The following is a 12,343-nucleotide window of genomic DNA, read 5'->3' on the forward strand; positions in this document are numbered from 1 at the left end:
CCCACCTGTGCTTCAGGGCAGGGGGCACAGTCCGCCCCAGGGCACCAGCAGGCAGGCACTGGCTGGAAGCCAGCCCCCTTGGGGTTCCCAGTGCTGACACCCCCCAGATAAACACCAGGCAACAGCTGGGACCGGAAGATAGAGCCTGGTGGGCTCAGGAGAGGAGCGGCTGTGGGCAGATGGCAGGGCAGGCGGGGCCTGGTGGCTGGTCCCACAGGCTTTCAGGGCTGCGCCCGTCCTGGCCTTGTCTGGCTGTGACATGGCACCTTGCTGCCCTGCAGGAGCACCCCAGTTCTACCTTGCAAGGGGGTCGGGGCCTCAGGTTTTTGCTAGAGGGCCAGCCACCTCCTGCAAAGTCACCATCCCCCCAACAAACTCACAGACTTGCACTTGTACTCTTGTTCCCGCACTTGTACCCATTCTCATGTCTGGGAGGGCAGGACATGATGCCCAGTGAGGAACAACCCCCAGCAGGCCTGGTGGGAGGCTCGCAATCCATGGCCCCCTGGGCCGCTGGCCACGCTTAGAGCCTGACCAGGAGTGCCAACTCCAGCTGCAACCTGGCTGACCAGGTGGCTTGAGTTCAGAGTCCTGTCTGCAGAACGCAAGCCACTCCCACCCCACGATGCCGACTTGCAGGTAGAAGAAAGGGCTCTGAGCGGGCGAACATACAGATGGAGGCGTGCACCAGGGCACTTATCTATCTGAGCAGCACCCAAAGGCTCTGCCCAGCCTTGCCCAGCCTGACCTCTCACCCCGGCCTGACCGGTTATCTCACTCTCCAGACCTGGGGTCCACCTCCGATAACTCTTCACACACAGGCTGTCAGCTGTCAGCCACTGGGGGCAAGCCTCCCAGCCCCCAGCAGATGCTGGGCTTGAAACACAGCGGGGGCTGTTTTCACTTAAAAACACCAAAACACACCAAAACCCATTTCCCTCTCTGACTGAGGGTAAAACCCTGATGAGCCTTATCAGGGCTGCTCCTGGATTCTGTGCATGCCAATAACAAAATAACAACCTCAACAGTTGGGGTGAAGTATGAGCATCCACTGTCTACACCCCACTCAGTGTCCTCAGGGTCCCTCACCCTCAACCCCTCTGCTGACTCGAGGTCAAACACACCAGAGCATCGAGGTCAAACACACCAGAGCATCGAGGTCAAACACACCAGAGCAAGGTTGTGGGCAGGCGACAGAACCATCCAGAACCACAGCATGTGGTGACTGGCTGCCCCCACTCATCAGAAAATTCAGCCACTGTCCCCATGTCTGTGAGGAGGCTGCAGCCATGGACGCTCCCTTGTCCCCAGGTCTGCAGGGACCATCCCCCTCTCCCCAGAATGAAAGGATGAAGGGCCCATGGGCCAGAGCCCCTGAGCCTGGAACCTCACTATCAAGAAGCTACCAGTGAGTCTTTTTGAAAGAGGTGCTTTCTCTTTAGGGTCCTTGATAAAAGAAGGGCCAATGCTTGAGGAAAAGACAGTCTGAGGCCCAGGAGTAACTGCTGGCCCCACACAGGTGGGAGGGGCTGAGATGCCAGGGAGATGAGCACCGTTTTATCAGTTTTGCTGGCAGGCCCCCAGCGGCGCCCCAAGACAGCCCTCGGTGGGCCCTGGGATGGGACAGGAAGTGGCTGGCAGGCCGCATGGGTTGCAGGAAGCCAGGCCAGCTGGTCTCCTGAGGCAGCAGCTGGTACCGGGCCAGAGAGCAGCAGTTGCTGACCACTGCAACCGCGGCCGGACGAGCCCCGGGCCCAGGCAGCCAGCCCGCCTGTTGTCGAAGCCTCCATCCGTCAAACAGGGTCACTCACTGGGCATCTGGACCTGGAGCCCTGGCTGCAGGTGGGCCAAGGCTCCTGGACTGTGGCCAGTGACCCCGGGCTTGAGTGGCCCAAGTGGCTGGCAGTGGGGCTGACTGCTGAAAAAGCAGCAAGTCGCTCCGGGGTGTGTGTCCTGCCTTGACCCTATTGTCCAAATCCGCTCAGCATGCAGGGACCCAGGGCTCAGAGGGTACTCCGTGAACCAGGCCCTCGGCTCTGGTCCTGGGCTCCCTAATGTCCTCTAGGCTTGGGGCGAGCCCCCCACTCCCAGGCCCAGCCCCCATGGTGGCCTGTGCCCCGCACCCAGCATTTCTTCCCTTCCTGCCCTAACTGGCCCAACCCAATAACAGACTGCTGTCCCACTGAGTGTATCACCTCCCAGAGCACCTGACTGGGCAGGCCCAAGAACCCACATTTCTGACAGTGCTGTCCAGGGCACCCACATGGAGAACCAGCAGCTGACTTCATGACGTGTAATTCACCTTTACTGGCTCCAAGAGAGTGAATGCCCAGGACCCACCCATACCCCAAACATCTGAGGAGGCCAGCCTCACTTCCAGAGGCGGTGGAGTGCAGAGCCTACGCAGGGCGACAGCTCGGCTCCAGGACCACCCACGACCCCACCACTGGCCACTCAAGATCGGAGCGTCCAGAGTTTGGAGAACTGAGAGAAATGAGGGAATTTCAGGCGCAGGGGCTGTTCGGATGGGACCCAGGGCTCCATCTAATTCCCATGTCCAGTCTCTGCAGAGACAGGCCGTGGATGCAGGAGCAGGCAAATGCAAAACCTCAATCCAGTCAGGACAGGGCCCTTGTCGATCACTGATTTCCTATGAAAACCATTACTAATAGGCCGAGTCACGTTTTCAAATGTGACCAGCCCTGGAACATGTGTTTCGTGTTTTCCATTTTTAACCTGGGCTGGGTGACACCCGGTCAGAGCTCCCCCACCCTTGCTCAGAGGCAGAAGTCTCAGCCAGCGTCTGAAACTGGGACTGACACTTCATTTCAAACACACCAGAAAGAGGCAGGTTCAGTCCAGTCTGAGATCTGCTGACACACAAGCCCTGAAATTGGCAGGAAACTCCACAAATAGCCACATCTCATTTTATTGCTTTCTTCCAAAGCAGAGCCCTGCAGAATAAACAGAGGTTCCCAAAGGGGGCCCCCCAAACCCCAAGAACACCCAGGAGCCACAGGAAGGAGTCCCTTCTAGCTTGGTCGATTTCTCACATGCTGTGTGATCTTGGGCTAGTGACTTAGCGGGTCTGAGCCTCTGTATTTCCTCATCAGCTAACTGGGAATATTGCTGCAGGCCCTGACCGGTGCGCCTGCAAGTTAACCGAGCGGTCACAGCCGAGTGAAGATGTGCTAAGGAGCCGAGGCTGTGTGTGCGGGTGTCTCCAGTTAGTATCTATCCCCGGCTCGCATGGCTATGGTCTGGAAACCCCCACCCCACCGCAAACCTGCTGCACCTGAGGGTGACGGGACCCCGCGGCCCCCACTCCACAACCTAGTTTGCTAGTTAGGGGAGAGCAATGAGGACATCCAGGCCTCCTGAGTCCCACTTCTGTGCAGTGGCCCCTGGCCTGGGGTCTTCAGCCCTGGTGCCTGTGACAGGCTCCCGCACTGTGCTACTGCAGACCTGGTCAGCCTGGGGGGCCTGGGCGTCACACCTCCCAATCAGGTGGTCCCAACTGCAGTCAGGGTGGGGACCCATCAACCAGGCCAAGTTCTTAGGGCCCCACCACACACACACTACTGACATCCCTGGAGGGGAGAGGACACGGCCTGAGCAGGTTCTGACTTGACTCTGAAGCAGCCTGTCATGTTGCTGGGGCCCTGGGGCAGGGGTCCCGAGCAGGATGTTCGGAAGCAGTGACGGTGGAGTAGCCTGCCCCCTGCTGTGAGCACCCCCATTCATGCGTGTCTACCTCCCAGCGAGGCTGCCCCAGTCCCCAACCTGTTCCCCTGCCTCAGCCGTGACACCCAGCACGAGTCCTCATGTGGACTACACAAGGCTGACTTCAGAGCCCGAGGACCCCGCACAAAAGTGCAGGCAGACAGCCCCCTGCCCACACGACCCGAGGACACTCCCTGGTCCCCTGTGATGGGCCACATCAACTCTCGAGGGACGCCCCCCCGCCCCCCAATCCCCACAACCCAGGGAACAAATGCATGATTGTAAAGACTCTGGTGACCTGCCCAGACCCCCTGATCGGACAGCCCCTCCCTGCCCCCTCCCCTTGCCAGGCACACCTGCTGTCATTTCTTGCCTGGACAGTCCTTCTGAAACTGGACCCCTGCTGCGATGGGTCAGGAACTCACACACCCTCCGCGCTGCTCTGCTCCAGGTTCTGAAACCCAGGACCAGAGAGGCCCAACACCCAGCCCTGGGTCACACAGCCAGAGCCCTCATGAGCCTTTCAGCTGATAGGGTGTCCTTGATGAGGACCAGGTGAAGAAGACCCAGCCCTGTAGCCTGTGTCCCTGCTGAGGGCTGAATCGCGTACCCGCCTTGGGCAGAGGCCTCAGTTCTGTACTGGCTGCACTTGGGGTGACTCTCCTCTGGGTTGTCAGCCAGCAGCCAAGGTTAGGGTGACTCAGAGGGCGGATTGGGTTGCCTACAGCATGCTGGAGGCTTCTGAGCAGGCAAATCCCCCGGGGGTGGGGTGGGTGGGGCTCAGAGAACTGCCCCTGCCTGGAGGCTGGTCTGGATGGACACCACTCCCTCCGGCACAGGAGGGTGTCAAGGCCACCCGCCCAGCCCGCTCTCCCAAGCAAGAATTCAGGACTCCTCCAGGACTAAGGAAAGAGTTGGGTGGGGGCCTCCTGCCAGGATGCAGACAGGACCCCAACCACGAGCCAAGAAACCACTGCTGGATGGGGCAGTGGTCCCACTGTGGGGAAGGGAAGGGGCAAAACTGGGGGGCGGGGGGGTCAGGTGTGCTCTGGGAGCTCCCCCAGACCCAGACCCAGCAGACCCAGGAAGGTCACACCAACTGGGGGGATGGAATCACGTACACCCAGTCCCTGGCACCTCTCACAGAAGAAGAGGACAGGAACTGGAGGCCAGCGTGGGCACAGGACAGGGCCCGTGGCACAGGGCAGCTGGAACCCACAGGGCAGCTGTTGGCCACCCTGCTCTGGAAGGTCATTTGCAAAGGGAAGGTTTTGAGAGGAATATGATGTTTTCCTAGACAGCTCCCTGTAAGGAGTCTGACTCCCCAGTGGGGGAAGGTACGGGGCAGGGGGTGGAATATGGGGGAAGTGTTTCCCAGGGAGTCCAGGAAACAAACCTCAGATCCACTAGTGTTTGCCCCTGATGACCAGGCACTTGGACGTGGTGACGGACACTGTCCCAGACCCCGGCACCCTCCACCCTCACCACAGACACGGCCGTGTTCCCACACGCCAGGAGACAGAGATGGCTCAGGAGAAGGACACCCTGTGTCCCTGGCAGTTAAGTGGGGGGATGGCAGACCTCAAAGGCTGGGTGTTTCTGCCAAGATGGGGGCAGCAGTCCTGGGGGTCTGGGAACCTGCGATTGGGGGTTTGGGGCGGACATCTCTGGGCAGGGTCTGCATACTCTGCGGGATCATCAAGGGGCCCATGACCCAGGGGAAAAGGGTCAGAAACGCCCATGCAGTGTCTCCCGCCTCCCTCAGGTCACGCGCTCTGTCGAGTACCCCCCGCTCCCCGTGACTGGGCCAGAGTGCTTTCATGTCTGGCCGGGAAAGTCGGATTTCAGGGCTAATTACCCAGCTGTTGTCTGCACTCAGCTCACAGCCTGCAATCCCAGTGTCGCCAGCTCCTTGGAAACACCCAGCAGCCTCTGCTTCGTGAGGCAAGGGGCTTAGGCCGGGCAGCTGGCAGACATCCAGACAGCTCGCAGTGGGCGCGGATGGTGTGCCGGCCTTGCTGGGATAGGCCTGGTTTGAGGCCCAAGGACACAGTGGTGGACATGCCAGGAGGGTCTCCCATTGCCAGGAAGGGGAGACCACAACGGGAATCCTGGGGGAGGGGTGTGCTGCCACACGCACCCTCTTCGGATCATGACCTCAACTGACCATCCTGCCTTGGAGCTAGCTAGTGATGGCTGCCCCAGTGCTGGAAGGGGCCACCAGTGGGGTGGGCTAAAACGCCGCCATCCCCCACACTAAAAGGGGGTGCGGGGAATGGCTTCTAGCTCAAGACATGGAGGGCAAGAACAATCACGGCCATGGTGTGACACATTGTGTGGGGTGCCACACGCATTAGACACGTCATGGCAGAGTTCCCACAAATACTAGGAGTCACAGATGCAGAAACAGGCTGGGAGATCGCGTGAATTCCTCTAAAACAGAACCCAAGTCTGTCCACATGCAGAATGCAGGCTCTTCACCGGACATTAGTAGAAGATATCCCAGGTCATAGGTCCCTGAGGACAACAGCTGAGGACCCCACCCCCACTCCACGCAGGTTGCCCCAGTGAGGGTGATGTGGGCAGGCCAGCTCACCCTAGGGGAGCCTTGGCAACCCCATCCGACCCCTGGGCAAAGGAGGGAGGCTGTGCTCTCCAGGCCTACTAAGGGCCACCAAGCTGGAAGGGGATGCAGAGTCCTGCTCTCAGCCACCAGCAGACCTGCCAGGTTCCACCAGATGGGTGATAACTAGGGGATTGTGGGAGAGGGAGAGGGGGAGGTTGGGCGACTCGAGGTCACCTTCTGTGTCCACAACTCAGACAGGTTCTGAGTCTGGCCCGGAGAGATCCTCAGTTACTCACCTGAATGACCTCTGCCGCCCTGATAAAACCCAGGGTAACCTGAATCTCAGGTGCTATCAGTAAGTGATAGATGACCCCTGCAAACCTAGACACACAGCAGACTCCCGGGCTGTCGGCAGAGTCACGGAGCTTGTGTCATTTACCTTCATGACTCAGAAAGACGGAAACCCCAGGGTCGCACCATGAAACGGCCCCACGCTGTCATTTCCTTGTCAGACCTACAAGAAAAGGGACCTTCCCCCATTTATTTTGTCCGCAGGATCATTCTAAGCACCAGAGCCAATGCGAGCCACCAGACACAGAGAGCAGCTGTCCTGGGGCATGCCCAGGGGCAGGAAAGACAACCGGCAAAACTGCGGCTCCACAACATGCTATTGAAAGGGTGGGCCCCTGGGCCGTTCGCCAGGCATCGGCTCAGGCCATGGGCTGCTGGGCTGGGGTGCACGGGCTTGCTGCCACAAGGGGGGCTCAGGGAGCGCGTGGTGGAGGGCCCTTTCTCCTCGGGGAAGTTCTACAACCCGGCCTGTGTGCAATAATTAAACAACAATTAGAAACTGTGGCTTTTCACTGCCATCTCAGATGCACCTAAGAGCAGACCTTTCCTTGGGTGGTTGTGACCTTCCTGCCAGCCTCGGACAAGCCCCCATCCCCCTCCAGATGTGGCAGGCTCTAGACCTGCGCTCCCTCCTTCAGACAGCATATCCCTGTGTTACTGAAAATCTCCTTTTCTACCAGGAAATACAACACACACACACTCGCAAGGCTGGTTCAGAGGAAAAAAGCAGAGAACGGCTGATGGACACGTGAAGAACGTCATCCCAGCTCGCACGGGAAAGGGGTGGAACTTATGTGACCCTCCTTGCCACCCACAGGAGTCCTGGTGAGGGCGTACCTGCCACAGCCGCTCCAGAATCCATTCCGTGGCTTCACCTGCTTAAACCCAAAAGGTTGAGAAAGTGAGGGATCCACTTTCCAAGATCACAGAAGGGCCCTTTAAGGCAGTGTTATGCCATCACATCCTGGGCCCAAACATTAAACAAGACCTAGCAACAATGAAAATCGGACAATGAAAATTCTACTGACAGAAAGTCAACAAAGAGGGGCTTTTCCTCACTCGGCCCAAAGCATCATCTGAGAAGCCCACTGGAAGCCACAGGTTCCCCCTCCCTCAGGCAGATCAACTATCGCTGTCACTGTTCCTAGATTTGGGCCAAAGGTTTTTATAAGCTGAGATGTTCATTGCTGAGATTCCCCTCAAAGGCAAGAGGTCCCCTTCCCCCGGCACGGCAGCTCTGTGGGGGGGAGGGGGGGTCTCAGGTTTCCCAGGGACACCACTTCCCAGAGTATGCCTCTGAAAGCCCCCCTCCCAACACACACACACTGAGCTGGTGCCCAGGTTCCAGAATTCCAACAGCGCCAGTGTGTACTGCTGGTTAAAAGCCGCTCCAAACGATGGCACGGCTCCCTGAGTCTCGGGGCTTGGAGGGAAACCAGCCCTGCTGGCCCCACACCTCTGTGCACCTCAAGGTTTAGGCAGAGCCTCCAATCAGGTGGCCGGACACTTCCACCCTGCACGTCTGCCGAGACGTTTGCAGCCATAGACAGAGATAACGAAAATCGTGTGGCTTTCAGTACAAAAATTTTTTTCCTGAAATATCACCAGAAAGCAGCCCACCAACATACCAGGACCTCCTCCACCAACATCCTGGGACCTCCTCCACCAACATGTGGACTGTGCTCAGGGGCTGTATTTCAGCACAGCTGGGGATCCCAAAGCCAGTGTGTGCCCACCCTGCACACACTTAAGCTGCAGGTAAGCACCCCTCTTTTAAGACTGGCTAGAGGATGCAATCTTCCATTGTCTAAAAGAGCAACTCATTCACTGCTGCTGCACGATTTTACTATTATTGGTTTTGTATGAGTCAGCCTTTCCTGACTGAGCACGTCTGAATGACGTTTGTTGATTTTTTTTTTCCTAGGATCTCTCTCCACAAACAGTAAGGCTTGGGGAAGTCAAAGGACACAAAAAACAGGCTTCTCAGGCACTCCACGTGGGTGCCTCTGAGGAAGTAAGTAAGGGTCAGCTAAACAGGCTCCAGATGGACCAAGTGGGAAGGCGCTACCGGCCACAGTCTCAGGGCAGGGACCCTGTGTGTGACTCACTGCGGAGTTCCCAAGGTGGTGTGTAAATGAATGAATGAAACGCACGTGGTATTGGGGCTATTGCCCTCAGTCTAGAACTGCGGGGTCGGACCGGGGCGGGGAGCGGGAGGCGAGGGTGTCGGGATGGTCCAGGAGTGCGGGGAAGGCCCAGAATGCGGCGACCACGGCTCGGCACACATCCCCAGCTCCAACGCCCCCCCCCCGCCCCGCGCCCGCCGGTGTCCCGGGGCCCGATACTCAGTACTCACGCACGCAGAGGCAGGCCACGAGCTTGGCGGCCTCTTCGGGGACAGGGCAGGTGGGGAAGACCGGCTTGAGCAGGTAGGTGGCGAAGACGAGCGCCACGATGTACTGCGAGGAGGGCCGGATGATGAGCAGCTCGATCCACAGCTTGAGGAAGGCGGGCAGCGAGCCGTACACCTCCAGCATGTAGGCGTAGTCGCCGCCCGACTTGGTGATGGTGGTCCCCAGTTCGGCGTAGCAGAGCGCGCCCACGATGGAGAACACGCCACACACGGCCCAAACCACCAGCGCCAGCCCGGGCGAGCCCGCCTCTTTGAGCACTCCGGTGGGCGTCACGAAGATGCCCGAGCCGATGATGGTGCCCACGATGATGGCCACGCCGTTCAGCAGCGTGATGTTGCGCTGCAGGGTCACCTCGCCCTCCGCGCCGTCCGCGCCCCGCGCCGCCAGCATCCGCTCCCGCGCCTGCCGTTCCTCCTCCTCGTTCGCCGGGAGGGTGGCCGCCGCTGCGCGCCGCTTGGGGCCTGAGCCCGCCATGCTGCCGCGCAGGGCCGGGCCGGGCAGGGCCGGCAAAGTCCGGACACCGGGCGCGCGCCGCCCACCGGAGAGGACCAGCTCTCCCAGCGTGGTCGCTGCGTCAGCCAAGAAACCTCTGCCATTTATATCCGGGGGTGGCCCCGCCCATCGGCCAGGCCCCGCCCCCGGCCCGCCCGCCGTCGTTAACGCGCCTTCCCCTGGGGGGTTTCTCCAGGCAGCCGTTGAGAAGCATTGGACGCCCCCACCCAGCTCACGCGAAGCACGCGGTGACCTGCATGGCTGGCGGCCCTGGCCCCAAGTGGTCCCAGGAATCCCGGATCCGCCGCGCGCGCGCGGAGCGCTGGACTCCTCGCCCCGCTCACTAGCCCCCTGGTCATCCCCGCCCCCCTCCCGCGTGCACTGGGGACCCCCGCTGCTCGAGCGGAAGCGGGTGAGTTACAATGGGGCCGACGACCTCTGTAGGGCCACCGCAGAGGATGGGTGGGATTTGGGGCGCCTTGAGGGCTCAGTCAGAGGAGGCAATACCTGCCGCCCTGGAGGGCGCCCAAGGCCCGAGGTGGTAGGACCCCGCTTGGTCCGCTCATCCCGGGGACTGGGGAGTATATTAAGAAGTCAGAGCCGCCTCTGGGGAGTGGGGGTGGGGGGGGGGAGGGTGGCGAGCTCTCGAGATCCAGGCTGGGTCTGGGACCCTAAATCCCAGGGCTGAGGGAGCGCGATCTCGGAGAAGAGGGGAGCGCTGAGGTCGTATCTGAGCTCATTCATTCCTGGGCTCGGAAATTCTCATTCTGTCGCAGGGGGAACCGCTTTGCCAGTAAGCAGCGTTCAAGGGCTCATGGCTTGGAGGAGCAGCGACATAGAATCTGGAAAAAGCGGACTCTGCAGAAAGCTTGGTTACATTGACAAAATGAGGGTTTCCTGAAGGAGACCAGTCCGCAGGGTGAAAGGGCCTTAGCCTTGAAGGACTCCAGAGGCACCTGGGTCAGAGGGGCAACAGGTAACTAGTGCTCAGAGTCAGAAGAAAATGCAAGATGACCAGTCACCGCAGGCCTGCAAGCAGGAAAGAGTCAGAGATGCTTGCTGATGAAATTGACATGTGCACAGAGAATTTAGAATCCCATCTCAGGGGGTGGTTAACCACGGCATATTATTTGGACCTTCCACATCCCCCCCACCAAATTAACGTCCCCTCTCACCCGCTTCCCCAACAGGCCAGCCCTTCATCTGCAGTATTCCAACCAAACACTTCCACAAGCCTTGGCAGCTGGAAGATCACACAGCACAAATATTAGCTTGCAAGATGTCTAAGTCAGTGACTTGGTGGAATCAGGAATAACCTCTCAGCTCTTGTTCTTCCCACTGTCTTTTTATTTATTTATTTATTTATTTGTTTGTAATTAAGTTTTATTAAAGTATAGAGGAGATAGAGAAAGCTTCTGACATAGGCATCAGAAGGGAGCAAAAGAGTACCCCCACTGTCTTTTTAGAGGGTGCTGCTTGGCAAAGACCAGACCAACCAAAGCTAAGCAAACTTTCCAAGCCTTTATCAGGCATGAGTCCTCGGTGTACAAAGTCTCGTTTAATAGAGGAGCTACCGATGTTACTGTAGATGAGGAAACAGTCTCAGCAGAACAACGGGACTTGTCTGACCAGTGCCCTGAACCTACATGGTGCTCATTCTGTCACCTCTCTTCTTGTGGTTTATTTATCACTAAATTTGTTTCACAGGGATGGCAGTTATTTGGCAATGCTCTAAAGAGAGGTCCCGAGCTCCTCCACCCTGTCCTCCCAGAGCAGACACCTCCTGGACCACCTCCTCCAGACATAGACAGGCAATCAATAATTGCACATCAGAGTGTAAAATTAACAACCATGATAAGCCCAGGGCTCTAAGGGGCCAGAGAGCCAGGTGGAAGGAACCAGGCCACTCCACTACAGCCTTCCTAGAGTGAGAATTAACAAGGGAGACGGGAGGGACGGGATATGCACGTGGACTGTTGGTGTCTCCCGTGGGGGCTCCTGGGAAACTGCAGAAGACTTAATAGCTGGATGGTGACAACCTCCAGTGGTGTTTCCACCATCTCATGGCAGCTGTGCCACCATTGTCAGTTTCTACCTGGTTTTCATATAAGACTGTACTGTATTTCCAAGGGTAAACTTGATTTTTCTATATGTGTGTGTGTGTGTGTACCTCAGACTTCCCTTACTGGAAATCTAGAACCTTAGCTGGTGGTAAAGAACTCACCTGCCAATGCAGGAGACGCAGGAGACAGCAGACTTGGCATGCAGGATGCAAAAACCTTAGCTAACAGCACCATCTGGTGGACAACAAGGCAACTTTTTATCCCAGGCAGGTTCAGTTCTGCTCACTCTGTGGACCCCTTCAGTTGTTGTTTTAGTCCCTCAGTGTCCAACTCTTTGCAATCCCATAGACTGAAGCCCTCCAGGCTCCTCTGTCCATGGGATTTCCCAGGCAAGAATACTGCAGTGGGTTGCGATTTCCTTCTCCAAGGGATCTCCCGGACCCAGGGATCAAACCCGGGTCTCCTGTATTAGCAAGCGGGTTCCTTACCACGGAGTCAACCAGGGAAGCCCACTCTTTTCAGTGCTAGCCAGTAGTTTCTTAAGAGTTATGTCATTGATTCTCACAAGGATTGGTGGAGAATAATTCGGGCATTTCTACAGGGAGAGCTTGGGAGTTTCAGTCAGAAACTTTAAAACCATGTGTCTCACCTGACCTGTAATTCCACTTGCAGAAATAGATCTAAGGTGGTAAGGAGTGTGCTGAGTTTTGGCTACATGATTGTTTATTGTAGTT

General features: G+C 58.0%; 1 protein-coding gene across 1 annotated transcript in view; it reads right to left on the reverse strand.

Annotated features, from left to right (window-relative positions):
- Positions 1–9,635, reverse strand: part of SLC7A5 (solute carrier family 7 member 5) — a 29,106-nt gene extending 19,471 nt beyond the window's left edge. The window contains exon 1 of the mRNA XM_043898250.1: positions 8,997–9,635. Within this exon, the coding sequence (XP_043754185.1) occupies positions 8,997–9,528 (532 nt within the window). The 5' untranslated portion in view covers positions 9,529–9,635. The remainder of the gene's footprint in view (positions 1–8,996) is intronic.
- Between the last annotated feature and the right edge of the window lie 2,708 nt (positions 9,636–12,343).

Source organism: Cervus elaphus, chromosome 4 (assembly GCF_910594005.1).
Source record: "Cervus elaphus chromosome 4, mCerEla1.1, whole genome shotgun sequence".
NCBI classification, from domain to species: Eukaryota; Metazoa; Chordata; class Mammalia; order Artiodactyla; family Cervidae; genus Cervus; species Cervus elaphus.